This window comes from Buteo buteo, chromosome 13, assembly GCF_964188355.1.
Source record: "Buteo buteo chromosome 13, bButBut1.hap1.1, whole genome shotgun sequence".
In the NCBI taxonomy this organism is placed as follows: Eukaryota; Metazoa; Chordata; class Aves; order Accipitriformes; family Accipitridae; genus Buteo; species Buteo buteo.
In genome coordinates, this window is record NC_134183.1 from 8,453,825 (window position 1) to 8,474,600 (window position 20,776).

The 20,776-nt window shown below is 42.9% G+C and overlaps 2 protein-coding genes across 16 annotated transcripts in view; one reads left to right on the forward strand and one right to left on the reverse strand.

Annotated features, from left to right (window-relative positions):
* The window catches only part of RECQL5 (RecQ like helicase 5), a 39,725-nt gene that overhangs the window by 11,454 nt on the left and 7,495 nt on the right, over positions 1 to 20,776 (reverse strand). For 9 of the 10 annotated variants that reach the window (XM_075044545.1, XM_075044539.1, XM_075044543.1 and 6 more), the window contains 2 exons: positions 19,919 to 20,081; positions 19,483 to 19,565 (listed from right to left, as the gene is read on the reverse strand). In XM_075044545.1, the coding sequence (XP_074900646.1) occupies positions 19,483 to 19,565; positions 19,919 to 20,081 (246 nt within the window). Of the gene's footprint in view, positions 1 to 19,478; positions 19,566 to 19,918; positions 20,082 to 20,776 lie in introns of those variants that run through there. The other variant, XM_075044548.1, reaches the window with a different exon arrangement.
* Positions 1,234 to 18,055, forward strand: SMIM5 (small integral membrane protein 5). Of its 6 annotated transcripts, XR_012652696.1 has the most exons (6): positions 1,234 to 1,569; positions 7,523 to 7,599; positions 8,244 to 8,387; positions 10,045 to 10,198; positions 11,631 to 11,956; positions 16,931 to 18,055. XR_012652696.1 is itself a non-coding variant. In XM_075044552.1 (4 exons), the coding sequence occupies exons 3-4, from the start codon at positions 10,072 to 10,074 to the stop codon at positions 11,750 to 11,752; spliced, it is 249 nt and encodes an 82-aa protein (XP_074900653.1). In that variant the 5' UTR covers positions 1,234 to 1,569; positions 8,244 to 8,387; positions 10,045 to 10,071; the 3' UTR covers positions 11,753 to 12,889. The 6 variants fall into 6 exon arrangements, 1 of the variants encoding a protein (XP_074900653.1); XR_012652695.1 differs by lacking the exon at positions 7,523 to 7,599; XR_012652697.1 differs by lacking the exons at positions 7,523 to 7,599; positions 8,244 to 8,387 and having other exon boundaries at positions 16,931 to 18,054.

The window sequence follows — 20,776 nt, forward strand, 5'->3', positions numbered from 1 at the left end:
AAAACCAGAGTTACCAATAGGGATTTTGGGGCTAACCACTGGATTAATGCTTAACTGAACACAAGAGGTCCTGAAACACAGTTGGGGTTATGCATTAACATGTGGTGGGAAAACTTCCTGAGTCACCCGAGCACCTGACTAATACCTACAAGATGGAGAGCCGATTTACATAAATGAGTGGTAGTTTGTATTATACATATCCTAAAATTATTTCATCTTTTAAATATGCAACTGTATTATTTGCCTCCCTCACCCTTCAACAGGAGTATGTATGAGCTGACCATTGATCTTCAAAATGTCTAAACAAAATCATTATTTCATTTCAGACATCCTACCCTGATTTGACATCATGGGATAGGATGAAGAGCAAATAACAATCAAGTTTATTAACATGTTTTTGTCTGTGGCAATACACTTCAGGAAAGTGCTAAACTGACCACACTGCTGCCTGCACCATGCCTCCTTTTGGTACTCTTTGCTTTTGTACACCAGGTAAAACAGGAGCCCTATTCCTGCAATTAGTAGAAGCAGATGGACAATCAGAGAAGCAGCAAAGTGACATATCCCAAGAGAAGCTTTGCCTCTCCCAAAATATACCATAAAAAAGCATTCCCTCATATGAGCCAAAGAAGGGTACACAGCCTCATCAGAAGAAGCCCCCCCCCCCAAAAAAAAACCCAGCGAGTCTTGGAATAAAGCCAAGAAATGAATGCATTAAAAAAGACAAAAATCATATGAGGACAAATTAGTTACACAGAAGCCAGTTGCTGAACAAAAGCCATTTAATGAGCTTTATCAAATAGAAGATCAAATTATGAAGTTGATGAGAAATTATCATTTTGCACCTGTCTGAAGGACTGCATCCTTTGTAATATCATCTGAACTTCAACAACCCTCCGAGACAAGACAGTGGGTGTCAGCTGTCCCCAGAATACAAGAAGCAAAAACCACAGCATCAAGAGAGTAAATGACTTGGCCAAGGGCACGGAGCAAATTCACCACCCCAGCATCATCCCTGCTCCCCTGTCAGTGGCAGACCGTGCTGCACTGTCCTTGAGATTTCATGCTCTGCCCCTTCAAAGAACACAAGAGAAAAGCTCCTTCCCGCGGGAGTCGGAAGGAAACTGGGCAGCATAAAGAAAAGTTAATTGCTTTAACACACCCCCAAACCATCGCAAGGAGAGAATCAATTCAAGTCTCACTCCAGAAAAAGCTGTAATTAAAAGGAAAAAAAAAGAAAAGACCTTGCTAGGAGGAGATGCACGGAGAAAGCGAGCAACAAGTGCTGGCACTTAGGCACTCCGGGGAGCTCGCACCAGCAGCGGGCTCGGCTGCGGTGGCTCCTTGCCGTCCGCCCTCCCTCTCTGGCACACATGTAACACGAAACTTCCTATCTCCAGGACAACCAATAACAAAAAAAAGGCAGAGACAACAGCTGGCTGTCAGCAGCAGAGCAGAGAGGAGCCGAGCGAGGAGCGAGACACAAGCCAGGATGAGCGGAGAGATGACGTGAAAGTTTAAGAAGACAGAAAGAAAAACAAGAGGAGAAGAGTTCGTGGCGCCGCTGGGGTAAGGCTGAGCTATTGCTGGTGTGCGGTCAACCGTAGCACCTTAACATTCAGCTAGTTAGCAAGTAGCTGGAGCTTTTGTAGCTTTCTCTATGGTGAACTGCAGAATCAGCCATTGAGCAGAACTCGCTAGCCTGAATTTGTTTGCAAGGGACACTCAGGAGCAAAGGTGGCGAGAGAAAAGCTTTTATTAGGGCTGCAGAAAGCTGCGCTGCAGCCGTACTGCTAACAAAAGGAGCCAGCCTCCAGTCTTGCATTGCTTCGACAGTCAGAGCAGGAGTAAGCAACTTCTTTGCTGATTAGAAAGGCTGGCTGCTCATTTTTCTGTTGCTGTTAAGGAATGTGACATTAGCTGATAAGCAAATCTAGCACAGGGCATTCTCCAGTGTGATGACTTGATATATTAATACTTAGTGTGGACAAGCGAGCTGGTCTGCTCCTCTGTAAGAGTAGTGTGTGCCACTAGTGAGTAGCTGCCAGCACAGGAAAGCGCATGTGAAACCAAGTGGGTGCCAGCCACAGCATTTCTCCAGAGCTCCTCCCAGCTGGAGCTAAGTTTTATCCCCCAAATCCTGAAGCAGAGAGCTTAGAAAACAAACCCTGGTTGGGGAACTAGCATACTGTGCAAGTTAAGCATCTGTGTCCAATAGAAATAAATGGAAAGATTTTACACAGCTTCTAACGAGCATTTTTAAAAAAATCAGCTAGTGTATCAGGCACAGATGCTGGTTTACTATTCAAAACAGCATGAGAAACCACTGCTCAGAGAGAACACTTACATACACATACATCGTCTATGGTTTACAGTAACAAGACCGTCAGGTCTGAATGCATGAGAAAGGAAGGAAGAGGAAAAGGATCCCCCAAATACATGAAATCATAGAATCATTTAGGTTGGAAAAGACCTTTAAGATCATTGAGTCCAAGCTTTGGTTTTACATAGAGAGGTGTCCCACAACCTGCGCTCCCATCTCTGTTTTGCTGCTGGGTACAGAAAGGGGGGCTGGCAAGGAGACTGACCATGTAAGCCCCTGTTTTCTGCCATATGAAGCAGATAACTCCATTTGGAAGCTCTTACAGCTCCTAGCACTGAGCTGGGACCCCTTGCCTCTTCCAGGAGGCACATGGGCAGTCAGCTGTTTACAAACAGGTAGGGAGAGAGGCAGAAAGCCAATTCTCACATAAAGATGTCTTCCCGACCTTACACATGCCTGTAGGGAGGAATGTTAAGGATCAGGTATTTCCACTTCTCTCCGGGGAGGGCAGGTCTTTCTGACCTACGTGTTGTACAAACACTGAATTGGAACTGCCTGTGTGAGAAGATGTAGTAGTTAAGACCCACACGCCTCCAGTCTAGCCCTAGGTTCAAAGGGGATGGAGGGAAGTTTCCACCCTGCTAATGAAGGGTCTCTGTAGGTTGTTTGTTGCAGTTAAGACAGTTTCTCAAATAAAGTACAGGCAAAACAAAGTTTAGGGGGAAAAAAAAAAAGGGAGGAGGGAGGAGCGAGGGGAGAAGGGCAAGGGAGGGAGGGAGGTAGAGAAACATGCCAAGTTTTCCTCGCCAAAAGAAAATCTTAACGGGTTTGGCTGAGGGCTTGTCCAGCCACAGCCATGTTGTACATATGCGGCGGGGGGGGGGGGGGGGGATAAGCAATATGAAACACATGTCTGGATAAAAGAAGCAGGACATGGCTTGTGTTACAGCTGTCATAGTGCACAGGCCTCTTAGCCGAACTGCAATGCAAAAGCAGTTATGGGAGTGGAGGTACAAAATAAACCAAGTCTGATAGAGCAGATCCTTTCTGTAACACAAACCCCTGACCCACACAGCCTACAGCGGGCCAGTGAGCAGAGCTGCACACTGGACGGCAGGGACTGTAAGAGAACTGAGTGAGGAGAGGAGCACCCTCCCCTCGCCTCGCCTCCGTGCAGGCTCTCACCACTACCCCCCGCAACCACAGCTGATACAGTTCGAAACAGCTTCTTCTGAGGAAGCAGCTGTTGTAGCCCTCAGTTCTGAGTTCTTACACCCAAGTGGCATCTTTACTAGGATTAGACCAGCATATTTCAAAAAAAACTCAAAAATGCATGTAATTTCTGAGACCTGTAGGTCTGAGACCAGTCAAGGACAGCGCACAGAGGTGGCTGAGAGAAGATGGAGGTGTTCCCAGCACACTCAGGGGGCTCCAGCTGCCTTACCTCAAACACCAAACTACTGATAGATCCCAGTATGTTTGTGAAATAACTATTTACAAGGCTTTCACAGGCACACAGCTACCTCTCTGTCAGCTTCCTACAAAATGGTTATTTTGCTAATATTAGAATAGACTTTCAGGCTAGATTCAAGCATCAGCGACCCTAAAAAAAGTTCTCTTGTAGAAGAGCTAGAGGTTTATTTTTAAAATTGACCTTTCACTGGATGGCTCTGTGCTTTGGTTTCCCCACTTAAAAATGGGACTAGTAGTGAGGAATTATCTCATAGGGTTTTGTGGACTTGTTTGTGGGATGGACTGGAGAAAACCAGGGTGTTCTGTAGAGGTGTAGAGACTCTCACCCCAGTGCTCCAATGGGTACCTCAGCTACTGAAACTACTATTGCAGGGAATTCAGTGCCTTTTTATATTAATCTAATATTAGGTTGTAGGGGAGGGAAGGAACATTTATGGTGCTGCCTCAAAACCAATCTCCAAATAGTGGGTGGTGGAGATGACAGGGTATTCCAGCCAAATGGCTACCCAGTCAGGGCAGCTTTATAATCTGAAAGAATGCATGGCCTTCTTTTCCAGACCAGCTGACAAAGTCAAAGCTTTTCTCCCATGACATTGAGCTGCAATTTACCAGTTTGGGTGTGTGCTGTTAAAAGACTGAATTCTCTTGATACTGGAAACTATTTTCATCTGTTTGGGAATGAATTATAGGTCTGTCTGGCTCTGTTCACTCCTGTTTTAGGAAAAAAGGGCTTGTCTGTGAACTATAGTTAAGATTCATGTGGCTGGTCAAGTACAGTCATGGCAGCAAACATTGCAGTAACAATGACAAGGGAAAACCATGCACCGATAATATGACTATGTTTCTATAGCCCTTTTCATCTCAGAAGTACACTACAAACTTAGAACAATAAACAATCGTACAGCAATTATTACACGTTCTGCCAAAATGCATCTAAACTGTAACAACACCTAGCAGCCCAGCACTGTTTTAGGACAGGAAGCATTGCAGACCTTATCCATACAAAATCAGAGGCATGTTTCAGGAACCAAGAACAAAGCTGGCAGGCTTAGGAACTAGCCAAGCCTTCATGTTCTTAAGAAAGTGGTCAAACACAATCAGAGTTTATTTTGAAGTTTTAGACCAGAATAAAAAGCATCCTCTCCCCTTCAGCTGCTCAGCACTCTCCTTCCATGAAGCTGGGATTGCCTTCTAAGATTTCCTACCAAATAAGCTACCACAGTCCATACAGGCTTCCCATCTCTGTACAGGTCCAATTTCAACCAACTTATTTCACTTGTTGGAGTAAAAGCAACACAAAGTATTTGCTTCTCCACAGCCACAGTCTTGGTGAAAAAGTCAACACTGCAATGAGAACGTTGCAATGGCATTCTGCTTGCTTGAGCACATCAAGGAGGTCCTACTTTGTAAGATCTCTTGAGCACTGCTGATATGGGCAGTGGGCACAGTGGAGGATAACCAACTCACCTTCACTGGGACTTGCTGCATAAGGACTAGAGGCATTGGCAGCTTCAGGGCACCACCAACAGATTCCCCCTGGCAAAGCTTCATCTCCATTTTTAGATTCCTGTAGCAACAAACCCATGCAGGCAAAAATTTGCAGAGGGAGCACAGTAAAACCAATGGATCAGGAGGCCATGTCAAGAGAAATACACCCTATAGGGCATGACTGAGTAAGGAGCAACCAAGAGTGGAAGCCATGCTTTCATCTACTTTCATCGTAAATGGGCTCAGTGACTGAAGTGTAACAAGCAGTTAGCAAGCAAAGGTCATTTCATTTTGTAACTGCAACAAAATCAGGGACTTACTGTCTTTCTATCTAAAGATTTCAGAGCATGTTAGAGACTTGGACACACAACAGTTAGCAAACAAACCTCTGATGGTGGTTACATGTTCTGCTACTTTGCAGAGATGAAGTCACCCAGCAGAGGGATGGGATGACTTATCTAAAGTCACACAACCAGTAAACATCACTGGCAGGCCAGGAAGACTGCCTGCATTTACTAACTTCCAGTCCTGGGGCTAAACCACAAACTGAAATTCATGTTCTTTGCACCGAAATAGGCTGCTGAAATGCCACCAGGGTTATGACTAAACAAGTGTCTCATTCCTCAGCAGTAAATTTAAGTTCACCCACTCCCTACAGTTCAACTTTTGATGCACCTGTGTAGACACACAGAATACAGCTTTCCAAACCAAAGACAGACCAAAAAAACCTAGATCAATTTACATCAATTCCAAAACACTTCAGCAACTTGACTAGCTTAAGGCAGACAGAGGAACATGGGATGAAGGATGTGGGACCCCACCTTACATGGTCATCCGAAAGCTCTTTTTCTTGCTTGAAGCCTGGAAGCTACCACACATAGCCAGTTGACAGTACAAAGAAACCCTGACCAAGGCCTTTCTCTTGAATGTCTAGATTGAGGCCTTTTAATGGTTTTATTCTCAAAAGGGCTGAGCAGCCAGCTTCTTTGAGTGCTTCAGTATGGCATAAGTCTATTAAAACAGTTCAGAAAGATAATTTCAGGGCTATTACGGCAATTTTCACAGCTTTATTCAGTGGGCACAGCAAGATGAATCTGCATTAAAAACAAGTATTAGCGCTTTGTGAGAATCTAAATCTACAGAAGCCCTAAACATAGGACCTTTCTTTGGTTTTAAAGGATCATCTAATCCTTGCAACTGAGCTGCACACCTGCAGATACCAGGCATCCCCCTGCATTATTACTATGCTCTCTCTTTTCAGTCAAGCCTAACAACTCATGGCGAATGGCAGATTCCACCTTTTTTTTTTCTCACAAACAAATAAACCCAAATTAGAAGATTTGTTTTATTCTCTCCCCTGCCAGGCCTTGTAACATAGAGGAGGGCAGAAAGGATTGATGATCTAGTCCCACTGGGAACACCTGATAGATGACTTATTTTTTAAAGAACAGCCAGAAGAGGAAACAGCTGAAACCACAAATTTCAGGCTGCCACCCCACCCCAGCAGGCACTTCCAAATTGCCTGTCACAAGACATCAGCATTGTGTTCACTTTCTTTTCTATGCAAGTTTCTCATCTTGCCTCTCTTCACCCTATTTTCACTTCATATGATCTCTAGCTACAGCTACAGAGCAAAAGTTCATGACATGAGTCTGACAAAGCGTTATGAAGATGATGTTGCACTGCGGTCATTCAGCATTTCTTCTGTGACAAGTTCCATCAGCTTTGCTGCCCTAACAGCTATGTCTTCTCTGCTCTGGAAGGTTCCCATCCTCAGTGGATGTGGTTTTGAGGAAGGACAATGAGCACGGAGAAATTCCCAATTGAGAAAAAGACTGGCAGACAATTATATTTGCTCCAAACCCCAGAATCTGTGAGGTACCAACTTGGGTGGGTGTTCTAGGCTCTAGAACAGGATTCCTGTCTTGGAAAGTAAACTGTCAGTTAAGACCTACAACCTTAAGTTTCAAATTTCTCAAGACTTGCCCATTTTAATAATAATCATTACAGTTACTGCTTCAACCAGATGTCCTGCACCACCTAGCCTTTACTACTGTCGGTAACTAGGAGATTACTTGAATACAGTAAAATAAAGAAAAGGAATTAATTCTTAACAGCTCCACTCCGAAATTTTTAAGTAATGTCATTGCTGTTGTGTTGTACTTGAGGAAGATAAGGCAGATGTATAAGACAACTTAAGTCACATAGCACTAACCTTACCCTTATGCTGATCTCTAGGGTAAGATCATGGTTCTGCTGAAATCAATTGGAAAAAGATCACAATCAAAACTAGTGCTGACCAAATACTTTATATTGTAAGTAGAATGGAAGATACAAAATTCCATGAATATAACTAGCTGTTGGGGGGGGGGAGGGTGTACTTTTTTTTTTTTTTTTTTTTAATTAGAGAAGTGATTTATTCTTCACCCTTTTGCTATGCTCCACAAGCAGAAATCCCAAAGCAGTGAGAGCCCTTCAAACCAGTGTGTAGTCAAAAGTGCAGTCGAGCAGAAAAACATTTGCTTCCTCACAGGTAGGTTAGAGACTGCACCACTGACATCAAACTTTGTCCATTAAGAAGTTCAAACCAAGGTAAACAAGCAAAATTCCTTGCAAGTTTTAGAATAAAACCTCCTTCACTTAGCTCCAGATCAGGTGCCATGGGGCAGAGGAGTGTCCATTACTGAGGCGACAAGCTCTTATCATTTTAGGCTAGGCACTTTGCTAATCCACGTGGAGTTCTACAATCCTCATCAGTAATTTTACACTGTATACCCAAACTTCAGAAGCCTAGCTCTTATGCTTGCTGCTTCTCATGCAGCCCAAAGCATGGTACAAAAGGTTACAGCAGATTCCTTGCTAGGAAAGCTTCTGGGCAGGCAGAAACACCTCCAAAGGGAACAAACATTTTCAGAATGTTAGAGACAGACTTTTTTTAAAAAAAGTTTTTCTTCTACAGCCAAGAGCAGAAAACACAAATCTCTTCACCTCTGCCTGCACCGCCATCTCTTGGAATGGAAACAAAACTAGAAACCTGCTGACACAGAATCCCACAGCACTGTGCAAAGGATAAAGCAGCCATTTCTGGAGCGGCTCATTTGGGGTATGGCAATCATCTGGAAAGAACTATTTAACCCTAGTCTCAAAAGTGACCTTTTCAGGTCAAAAGGCCACAGCTATGCCTCCCTGCTAAGTTGCACTGAGATCTTTCTGTAGATGTAGATTTTCCATCCACCCCCACCCCTAGGAAACCAGCTGGTTCCGATTTTTATTCCTTAGCTTGGATTTAAAAGAACAAAGAAAACCCTTTTTGAATTGCATAAACATACAAAATGTAATTTAACTTGGCACTCTAGTATTTAAGCCCAGCATGCAAAGAAACAGCCAAGGTCTCTCTGTCCTCAGTGTGTTTAGAAAAACTGAACTCCAAGCATCCATTTGTTTGAGTAACCAAACCAGATGTGCAGTAATGAACTAGCTGGCTTATTCTGGAAGTACCGTCTTGGTCACTTGGCTTTGTGTTATCACCAAGAATAGGATATTAAATCATAACGTTCAAGTCCCATAAAACAGTGCTGACTTTTACAACACACACAGGCTAGTACATTCTGATATAATAAAGACATAAGAGTTATATGTTGACCTGTCCCAACACTTATTTTAGGTGAAACTATGGATATTTCTCAAGAATATCCTATTCTAGTTACTGACTGAAGCAGAATTTGAACTTCCATAGCTTTCATGCAAGCTTGTTTGTTGCAACGCCTTCCAAAATCTTGCTCACAGGGCAAAAGAACAGCAAGTATCGGTGGCAAAACTGAGGCACCTAACTTTTACTAACCTAATAATATTTTCAGTAACAATAGTTCCTGGTGATCATTCTTTCTGAGAATAAAGAAGGTATAAGATTACTGGGCAGGGTAGGAGGGATTAGCTCCACCAGGGAGGTGTTTCCCCAACAGATCCAGGGGCTTTTGCTTTGCTCATCACCAGCAATGATGGGTGGACATCCACTGTTCAGTTCATATACTGCTCCATTAGAACAGACTGTGGCTTAAAAGAAAAAAAGCTACATTTAGCTTACCATATAAAACTTGCATTCATCTGTAAGAACTTGAAAAGCATCCAGCTGTCCCCAGTGAACACAGACTTTAGCTCTTAATATCACTATTCAGTAAAAACAGTTGAAAAAAGCCATTATGAATGATATTGTAGTGAGGTGTTGAAGTAAGTGCCTTAGTTTTTGAAGGGGCTTTCTGTAGCTGAAAGTGCAAGAAGTCTTCAAGGGAGTCTACTTTGCATTACTGAGTAAAAAACAACTGAAAACTATGTACCACTGGAGTTCAGCATTTGGAATCCAAGTCAAGTTAGAATTGCATTTCTTTCTGGAAGGACAAGTTAGCACAGCTGGGGAAAAAAAAAAAAAAAAAAAAAAAAAAGACTTTCACTGAGTGAAAGCCAAGGGCAGGCACTGTCCAGTTCTAACTCTATGCCTGCTGAAATAAGTGTCCTTTTAGAAGAAACACTGTTTTGCCTTTGCTCAAGAGTGCAGCTGACAAAAGCACCCTCAAAGCCAGATTTTGAAATTAAAACAGTGCCAGAACACGTAGACAATTAATAGTCCTCCACCTTAGCTACTGGGAACAAGGACTGAGACCAGATAAACTTGTTTTCCTTGTGATCACCAGCTCTATAAGAAGGCTGGCAGCTTCTAGCATTAGTCAGTGAAAAGGTTTATTCTCTATTTGGTTCTTCTACAGCATAAAGCCTGGAGAGGTTGAGCCAGAATGTCTTCTGAAGGCTTTCTAAAGGAAATGCAAACCATTGGTGAGAAGTTTCTCCTTAAGCTCCAGAAACTGCCCAAGGCTGACCCGGTGGAGATTGTGTCCTTTTGTGTGGTTCTTCTGTTTATTGGTGAGTTTATCAGTGGAGGCAAAGGGGTGTCAGAATGTGTCGTCTTTTCTACAGGGGCAGCTTCCTCCACAATCTTTGTTGGTGGGTTGGTGTTGTTGGCAGTTGTTTTCCAGGCTGTGCTCTGAGGCCCAGTTTAATTTCTAGGTAATTTTTTAATACTCGGTGTGTATCTCTACACGCATGCAAAGCACAGTGGGCAACAGTATAGCTTTGCCCAAAGCTCTCATATTTAAGCATTAGTTTAAACAGCAGTATTTTAACCATCCCAGAGCTGCTGCAATGTTTTGATGCATAGGAGATAGTTTACAACAAATGGTATTAGAGCATCTCACTGCCACAGAAGGCACCTTAAGTCTGAGACTCTGAGTGTCATTCCTGTGCTTAGTTCAGTGGAAGCCAGCATGCTTCAGATGAGCCTATTTATTCTCCTCTGGTAATGGCAAGATCCCTCCTGCTGCACTGTGTGGGGATGGCATGAAAGGAATAACAAAGCGCTACTTGATCATAGGGGGTGAAGTTTGTTTAGACAATGGGAAAACAAGCAGGAAGGCAGGGAGGCCCTCCCCCTCAAAGAGGTACACTTTGCTCCCAGCCAAAAGGAAGGGTGTGTATCCAGCCTTGACACTCCTCCCTAGGCTGGAATTCAGAGAGACGCACCTGCTGCTTTATTTTTTTCATACCTACAGCTGGTTCCCCACAGGTCCTGTAACCTGGCAGCCCAGCTCCAGACTTTTAAGGAACACATGCACACACACACGTGCATGTTCACACACTCTTACGTGTCTTGCAGGATAAAACATGTCATCTTTTTCTATGCCGGATAAACTAACATATCTCTCCCAACACCAACCATTATGTCTAGTGTAGAATAATAGCAAGTTAGCCCACTGCTTTGTGAAACAAACCCCTCCATTTGAATTATCTATTTTTTCAAGCTAAATACAGAAGAAAGAGTAAAACTGACCCAGTCACGAGCATCTGTCCTCATTAAAGGGTACACTACACGCACTCTTCAGAAATGCAACTGCCAATTTGACTAACCAAATCCTCTCAAATTGCTTCTGACACAACTATGGGAGACTTGGATCTCCATCCTTTCCAGGCACACAGCTCTACTTAGTTACTGCATGTCGTCTCTGAAACAGCAGCCCATTAGGCAGGTAAAGATATACCCCCACATGGTTTGGTACATAGCTCTTAAAGTCATGAAATACCTGGTAATAATTGTTCAGATTAAATGGATAACTAATAGAAGGGAGCAGGAACTTAGGAGGAGGGAGGTGGGGATGTAGAGCAAAAAAAAAAAAAAAATCAGTAAGAAACCAGGCTTTGTTCATGCTGCTGCTCACCAAACAACTTGGAAGAGACATAGGGTTACTCTGCAGTGATTGCTCCTACATCATGAAGCAATATCCTTTGCTTCTCTTTCCAGTTACTGTTCTGCTGCTCATGATCATTGCCTGCAGTTGCTGCTGCTATAGCTGCTGTAGCTGCGACGGACGTACTGACCACAGACGTAGGAAGATCCAAGTCCGCCCAATTGCCCATTCATGAAATGCAACAAGAGGTGACACAACCTACTACCGAGGACATGCATGGACATCATGATTCAGTCCTATGGGAGTGACTTTCTAAACTAGCTCACTGAAAATGGCAATAACAATATTAATTAATATGACTCAGAGGACCAGAAATCACAGCATGGAATTCCTTCTTTCTGTGACAACCACTACTGGGCTCTGTGGTGTGACCAGAAAGGTAAAGCTACTTTACCATCACTGTCTCCCTCTTCTGGGGTGTGTGTGGGGGTGGTGTGCACGGATACATGCTGCTGAGAAAACAGACACGCTTTCCCAATGACAGCCCTGCAGCTGGGCCAGCCAAGGATTCCCTTTGTAAGCATGGAGCCACAGACCAAAGCAGAGAACACGTATACTGCCACATGCTAGGCAGTGCCTACTCTCTTCACAAGTGGCTAATCCACAAGGATGATGCTGGGTGCTAGCAAAACCCACTGACATCACTGGGAGGCCCATATGCTCAATATATCTTGGATCGAGCCCAAACCTGCTCTCTCTAAAGCCACCTGCAACAGACACGTTTAGCTGAGATGTCTGCTGAAAACAACAAATTGTGGACCTTCTGATCCAGATGTGCCAGCTGAGGCTCTGAGTACAGCTGGTAACAAATGCTCCCTGCTTTATTTCATTGGTGTTGCAATGATGTGAAATTGCCAAAGAGAAAAATCAGATCACGTGCAATACCCTTTGTAAGCAGAAAGATGAAAGCAAAAGGGAAAAACTCACCAATGCTGTGGCTTAATTTGATCATTCTGCTGCTGAACGTGCTCCCTCCCCACCCCCCACCATGGTTCTGCTCTTCTGCTTATGGCAGGTGAATGGTTCTTACAGAGCATTAGAGTTACAGGAGATGAACAAATCCCTATCCTTACTTGAGGGACCTGTGTGCCTGACTCCCTGCACTGTGTGCAGTTTATTTTAGTGGATATAAATGTTATGCCTAAGGTATGTTTATGAGCATACACAAAGGCATTTCAGGAGTGACATGCAGTATGGTAATTGTCACTTCTGGGTATACATGCAGCATCTGACAGCGGGCATTGTGACAAAGCAGAGCGAAGAATGGGTTGTATGGCTGAAGTTAACAAGTGCAAATAAATCCCTTTTCCATGCTGCAGCCACTGTGTATGTTTGGTTTACACTTCGGTGAACTTCAGAAAGGGATTTATGTAAGTACAAGGCTATGGCAGAGGCCATGACTTTCATAACTGGGACAGCCAAACAGAAGACCATCATACTGCAGCTAGCTCTGTAAACCACTGGTCCTTCAGCCCCAAATGTGAAACCAGCCACCTTTATGAGAAGGTATAAAAAGTTACATGCATATAGATAAGTCATCTTCTACCCTTGTATTCCAACTGCTAAGTGTAGAGGAGTTGAAGGGCTTACACATGTATATACCACAGACAACATTTAACTACAGAGAATAGAATCATCAAGCTTATTAACAGTGGGCTTTTAAATATTATTCACACTTCAGAAGGGACAAAAAAATGAAAACTTTGTAAAGAAACCTCTTTTCTCTGATGCCTGCACCCAAATTAGTAAAAAGCACATTACATCAGTAGCTTCTGATGTATTTAATGCACTTTAATTTTTGCAAAGAAACTAGATTTAGGTACTTTGCATTTTTGTACTGCTGTACATTGGAATATATCTGTAGCCAGTGACACAGAGAATAGTCTAAAAATGAAGAAAAATAAATTCCTCAAACTACCAATGTTACTTTTAAATTCATAAAAGGAAAACTTTCCAGCAGAAGATTAGGGTGTTCCTTAGAAAGTAAATATTTGAGCCCCAACTTGACAACTGCTAACAGAAGACTGCACTAGTATGAGCTACTGCATGCACAGTTACACTAAGACTAACAAAGTGCTGGCCTTTATTACACTGTCCCAAGGCTTTCACTCCCAATCAATATGTTATGGTAGGATAAGCTCAAGCGTAGCGTCAATTTACTCTAATCAACATTCAGAGATGCATCACACTAACCTCTCTGTCAGATATATCTTTGCTCATTTCACTTACAAACAAGTGGCAATCAAGGTGACATAGGAAGTCTCAGAACCTCTTTTGAAGGAGCCGGGCTCAACAGACATTTCTGTATCTAAGTCACAAGACCTGTGAAAGAACAGAGCTTACTTTCTTTCCCAGCTTGTGCTAGACAGTGCCAGCCAACTACAGGAATTAACAGAATCCCATTGAGAAATGTTTCACCAGCATGGAACCAGTCTGTGCTAACAGTCAGGAGGAAGCTCAGCAGGCTGGAAACATACCAACAACTGACAGGTTGCTGTCACTAGGATCAAGCTGGCAGGCCTTATCTCAACAGGAAAAGCTACAAATACATGTTTCCCAGTGGTGTTACAAGTTAAACCACTGACACATACCAGGCAGGGGGACAAGAGAAATGGCTCCTGTTTTATCTCTGCTACTGTAAGTTCCTGAATTAGAAACAGAGAATGGACACAGCACTGTTAAAAAAAGGGAAGGAGAGAAAATTAAACAATTCTCTAAAGAATTCAGGTGGCTTTCTGGACCAGAGGAGCAGCCATCACATAGAGAAGGGGTCCCTAGACTGATTTCTACATACTTGCCTGGACCTCGCAGGCCTAATGTTCTGCTTTGTTCCATTGTACTCAGCTGGACTATTCCTATACTTGGTATTTAGATATGCCAATTGCTTGCCTGGGCTGGGTGGGGTCTGCTGCCTTCTTGCATGCAACAGATCAGGTTGGCCTGAAAGATGCCCAGCAAATCCCCGGCTTATTGCAGCTCTTCAGTTTCTGTTGACTAGAAACATGTCAGTCTCTAGGTCCCCACTCACCACTCACACAAGCTTTTGTGGTTTTGGCTTCAATCATTACCCACATAAAGGGATCTGGAACACGGTAAGCACTAGTGAGGATGGATCCTCTGTGTTTCAAAAAGCGGAGGGAGATGCAGAAGAGCACAAAGGCAAGACTGCTTCAAACACAGCAACTTCTGTACATGTTGTGAAAGCCTGAGTGAGCCTAGAAGGAACAGCCAGGGAATAGTTACTTCAGTCCTGATGATAAAAGTGTTGAAATAGTTTCCTTCCCTGAGGAACATAAAAGAGACAGTGAGGACAGCCTCTCCAGCAGAAGTGGTTCAAGTTTTACATACGACTTAATGGAATAGCTTCTATTCTGTAACATCATCCCTCTGGTTTCAAAATGATTTGCTTGGCTTGTGGAAAACAAGTTTCCTTTTATACATACACAGTCTCACACACCACACACTCTTCCTTCTCCTCACCCACCTCTCTCCAGCACCATCCCTCTGGTCTTCTTCAGTTAGGAAAGTAACAGGGAGTCAGTTTTATTGCAGCTAACAGTAGTGCAAGGCTCTGTAATGAGTTTATCCACCTAAACTGTCACAATGAAGTTTGGACAGGAGGGCAGTCTTATTCACAGTCTCATTTTAGAAATAGCAGCCTCCTAACGGAGCTTACAATACAGATCCAGTCAGGATCCAGAAAAGAAAAGTCTCTTCTCTCTGCCACAACGTGCAGCCTTCCCCAGTTAGAGGACATAATGGGCCTTTACAAGCACTGGAACAGGTACATGAGTAGACAAAGCCACAGAGAAGAAGAAATGTCTGAGTGACAGCTGAACTAGGTCTTTTTCACTAGGCTCAAAGCCTTTGATTAGATTAGCCACACCTTTGCAGGAAAGTCAGCTGTTAATCATTTACTGCCCTACAAACAGGCAACTTCCATACTAGCTCTACAAGGCTCCAGGTGCAGTAAGGAGGTCCCTCACCACAGGCTAAGCTCTCTTGGAGAGTGTGCAGAGAAGGCACCAGAAGAAACATCGACTACAAACACAACAGCTTCAGGTATTTATAAAATTGCACACAGCTCTCCTATTTCAGGAGGTTGACTGCGGTTAGCAAAAGAGACAGGAACCTTTTAGGGTTTCTGCCTTTGGGTCTACAGAACTAGTATCTAGGCTGCCTCCTTTTTTAAAGGCAAAGGAAGCTATCCAGAACAGCTTTCATGTCTTGTATACCTGTTGGTTAGAGACTGGGCATGGTGATCTGCCATTATTCCAGAAAACAAAGCATGAACTGAATATATTTGGCTGCTAAGAAAAAAAACTTCAGCAAACTGAAGTGTGAGCTTGTGCTCCTAGTCCAATGTGACTTGCTGAGGATGAAACCTGCTTTACATGACTAATCCTCTTCCTTACAATATTAAGGATACAGACATAAGGGGCAGCAAGTCAAACAAATTTTCAAAAATAACAAAGATCTCTTCCTGTATAACGTCTGCACAGTCATATTTGAGAGAGTGTGAGAAACAACCCATCCTTTCCCTTGAGAAACAAAGAAGCTTTAGTAAAACCACAAGATGCTAGCAAAGAGATGCTGGATTTTTCTTTGAAAAGCTGATAGCCAAATCATTATGCAAATTATCAGTGGAAGAGCAAGTGTGTAGAACCCACTAAGATCCCAGTTAAATTATTGCTGAACCTAAGTACTCTATGGGAGGAAATCTTATGCTTCTACTTCAGAGCAACAGAAAACATTACTAAAGCAAACTCTGTTAAGAGGAGACCTTTTTTAAATAGCTGGACTATTACAAGCCCTACGAGAGCAACAAGTTGTACGTGAAGATCTTTGCTTGTTGTTGGTGGGGTTTTCTGTCTGTTTGTTTTCAAGTAAGTGTTCATTTAATCTCCAGTGTGTTCTCAGAGTTTAAGTCCACAACTCCCTTTTAGAGATCTTTCCAATGGTATTAAGCAAGTTCTCCCACTGAATACTTGTCTTTCATGTATAGGCTGTACGGTTGACAGAGATGAAGGTTCATACTGAACATGCTGGGAGAGACACTGTATTATATTATTCAAAATATTGATAAACTAGGATTAAAATAGATTTCAACTGCCAAAATCTTCTAAAGCCAGAAGCTTTCCTCTTTACATCTCTGTAAATCTGATTGTGAAACTGGCCTCAAGCTATCTTTCTTCTGGTTTATACTCCCATTTCTGTGAAGGGTGACTCCCTCTTTTGGAAGAGGGATGCCTGCAGGCACAGACAACATGCATGCCTACACTGGTTTTGGGACTATGGCTCAGAGCATCAAGAGGATACACCAACATCTGATATTGTTCTTGTCTACCTCCAGCAGGGTGGAAGCCAGCATGTCATCAGTGCAAGAGGCATCCTCAGTTCTGGAAGACCTAAAGAGATTGATTGTAACAAGTGACTGGTCTCTCGGAGGGCTAGTGGTGATCGGCACCTTCTGTCTTGTTTTTGTTGCTCTCCTCTTATTTGCTGCCATCTTTGGGTGCTGTTCATCTCCAAGGCACAAACAGAGTGGTGCATAAACAGTGAAGCTGAGACACAGTACTTCGAGCCCTGCAGCTAAGCAAGAATCAGCCCAGCTACAACCTGATTGTGGTGTTCATAGAAAGCTTTCTCATCTTCTCTCCCTGGGCAGTTATTTCTCCCCATGCAAATTCCCTGCATCAAGAGCAATGCACCAATGCCAACAAGTTGTTCTGCAAGTCCACAGCAAACTCAATACGTAAGGTTATCTGTATTCAGGAACTGCATGACTCGCCAAATACCAAAGTCAGCTCATCTCTGCCTGATTTTCATCTTTTCAAACCTCTGGTTAAGGGTAGCAAATGGTCAACCACCACCTAAAACTGATAAAGGTGTCTTCCACTGCTGCAGTTACATGGGGGTTTTTTCCATCTTGCAAATGAGCAAGAGGAAACTCTGACCAGCAAAATCTTTGTCTAAATCCACTCTCTAAAAGCAGCTTATACCATTGTTCTCCTGTCATACTCGAACAATAGCCTAAATATACTATGCAAAAACATGCTTTGCCAATATACAAGTCTGTCTTTATTTGTTCTTATTTAGAACCTTGCAAGGTCAGAGTTTCAGGCTTGCTTTCACTGTTTGAATAGTGAATAGAACTGTAATAATTCAAAATGTAAAAAAGAAATGCAACTTGGTGTTCCTTTATGTAGCATCTTAGTCTCCTGTACTGTTATGAGCAGGGAAGCCAGTCAGTGGTGCTGCAATATATGACTCTGGGATGCATATGGCATGCTATACATTAGGAAGAACATACCAAGCTGGGGGAGGAAAGAAAAAGTACAGGAGACATTATTTCTAATTAGGTCAGTGATATTCCCTTACAGAAATCTCTCTTTTATGTACCCAGTGAAATCCTATTTCCATTACTATTCATCTGAGCAAAGGCGAATGTTCTCTGTCTGTCCTTGCTTGGTTATTGCATCACTGCTGCAGTGCAACTCTAGAGAAGGTTCTCACTTCAGATAGCAGTCAGGCTCTTTACAGCGTGCATGAAGTGGGAGATGCCGTAAGATGGTTACATGGAGCCGAACTTATACCCTTACAGGGACACCACCCTGGAATGTCCTGTGACTACTTCTGGCTTGTGCAAGGTTAGTTCGGTGATCCCAGTCTAGTTTTCATGGCACTAGTGTCCATTCCAAGAAATGACTGTCACAACTAACTCTACTGATAACCAGCTTAGGAATCAAGGAGTAATAGATACTAAGATAGGGTTTCCTGAGGTTAGCATGTGACCAGATAGATACAGCTACCACTCAGATTATACAAAACCCAGACACAAACAGCCATCTGGTCACTCCTGCTGTGAGCTGGTAACACACACCAGAAGGAGCTGAGCTGCTTAGCCAAGTAAGCGAATCAAACTCTTATAGCAAGAAGCTTCCTAGTAGCTACTTCCCAGAATCACCTTGACTTTGGGCAAAGAAGTGCTCCTCCACGTGCCCCAGGACTCAATGTTGTGCCATACTTCAATACAAGCAAGACTTTCCCAGAGTAACCCTATAAAAACAGGATTTTTTTTATCAAACATGACCACAAGGAGAGAATATGCTGAGGCATCAGAAAAGAAGCATATGTTGCATTCACACTGGAAAAATTGCCCTAGACACAGGTGTGAAAAATGAAACAAAATTCACACTTGAAAACAAGACATATATTGACCATTTGCAGTTAGTGAACACATACTGCTCTCTTACTGGCAAAATTATAGCTTGATGTCTTATCCAGGATAGAATAGCAATTAGTACAATTACAGCTTACAAGTCATGAACTAAACCTGAACAATGCATGTTGCGGTTGCTAGTCTGCATTTAGATTGGGCACATCCATAATTTGGGCCTGTTTCTGAAACATTCTAAGCACCATCAGCTCCTTCTAAGGTCAATGAGAATCACAGATACCTAGTACTTTGCAGAGTGGAGCCCCTGAGATTTAGAGAAATGTTAAATCTGAATGCTTCTATCCCATGCTGATTAGGCTGTCCGTTTGCCTCCTTAGAAGACAGACAATGTAGTGAAGGAGGAAAGAGTCATAACAAAAGCAAATACAACTAAGTCAACCTATCATCAAAGATAGAACATAGTAAAATTCATAGCCAGAGGAGCTATAGTTTAACATCACCACATCACTTGATCAGGCTCCAAGACCAACATTTCTGTTAACTCAGAGGTGGGAGTAAGAGATGTCTCAGGAACACTGTCCTCAGTCCAGACAGCAAAATATCAGGCAATTCATTCAGTATTTTCTTTTTCCTGGACATGCAAGATCTCAGACATAACAGTGCCTCGGAAGGAACAGTGCATGGTTTCCCCAATATTAAACAGTGTTTGAAAGAAGTGCACTCACCCCAGCTCCTCGCAGAAGTTCACAATGGCATCAAAAGCTGTCATCACAGCTTTGTCAGATTCTTTTAAGGTGCCTTTTTTTTCCTGAAAGTAGAGACAATAACTATAGACTTCAATTTAAATATAAACAGATAAAGAAACTATAGTGATGACCAAATCCAACCCTTCTGATCAATATGGCAAACAGGCACCAACACCACCCTGTCTCTGCTCCACACCTCTGCTCACCCATGCCTCTAATAGAGCTGGAGCTGGGTCTGGCAACTCTTCCCTTCCTGCTTCTCTCCCTTCTGCTATCCCTTGAAACAGGGCTACAGATAGCTCTAGACCCAGAAAAACTCATTTCATCTTTGCCTATTCAGAGATCACTGCGGGCAAACCACATTAGAGCAAAGGCAGCACATCTAGGCAGGTGGATGCTATTCTGCAGATCTTACTTGGATGTTAGAGAGCTCCTTCTTAATCAGGAAGCTGACTTGATCCCGGTCATTCCTTGAGTAATAGAGGCGGCAGCAGGATGGCTTCCCATCTCTTCCAGCTCTGCCAGACTCCTGGTAATATCCAGCCATTGACTTAGCAATATTCCAATGGGCAACAAATCTGCATGTGATAAGACAACAGGAAACATAAGGCTGCAGGTTTTTCAGATCACTGCATACATAATTGTGTTGTTTGTGGACAACAACAGTAAAAAATAGGGCAGCAAAAGCATAAAAGACAGAGGATTTAGCAGAGCAAGGGATCCTGCACACAGAAATTTAAGCCCTCTTAACACGAGACACAAGGAAAGCAGCAGAGCTCTAAGAAAACAAATGCACCTGAACAACATGTGAGCAGGATGCCAGTCCAAATGGACAGAAAAGAATGAGCACATGAATATCCCAAACGTGCATACAATTGTACAGCTATGAAGACTGAGAATAAGAACATTGATTTACAGAGTCTGGGAGATTTTACCATAAAATACAGCATAAATAAAGAAGTCCTACTTGTTTTGTGGAACACAATTTGAACATTACAGAACACATTTTGAAATATTCAATTTTAAAAAGACACTTCTTTGCCAACAAAGTCTGCATGGGTAATTCTGTCTCACCAAGCTCACTTGTAGATGAAGGCATCCTTCCTAGCCAGCAAATATGACTCTAGAATCATTACTAAACTTTATGTAATCTCTGAAGGAAGGTTTTCAACACACCAGTGCAAGACTGCTTTAAACCTGCTTGTACTTGACTATTCAGCAATTCAGCTTATATCTGTGTTGAGAGGATTTTACAGTACAGTAATGCTGCCAA

Excerpts from the sequence above, each read along its gene's own strand:
- SMIM5 (XM_075044552.1), top strand. The coding sequence starts at position 10,072 with ATGTCTTCTGAAGGCTTTCTAAAGGAAATGCAAACCATTGGTGAGAAG. Across the intron at positions 10,199-11,630 it reads TGTGGTTCTTCTGTTTATTG|TTACTGTTCTGCTGCTCATG; the intron begins GTGAGTTTATCA and ends TTCTCTTTCCAG.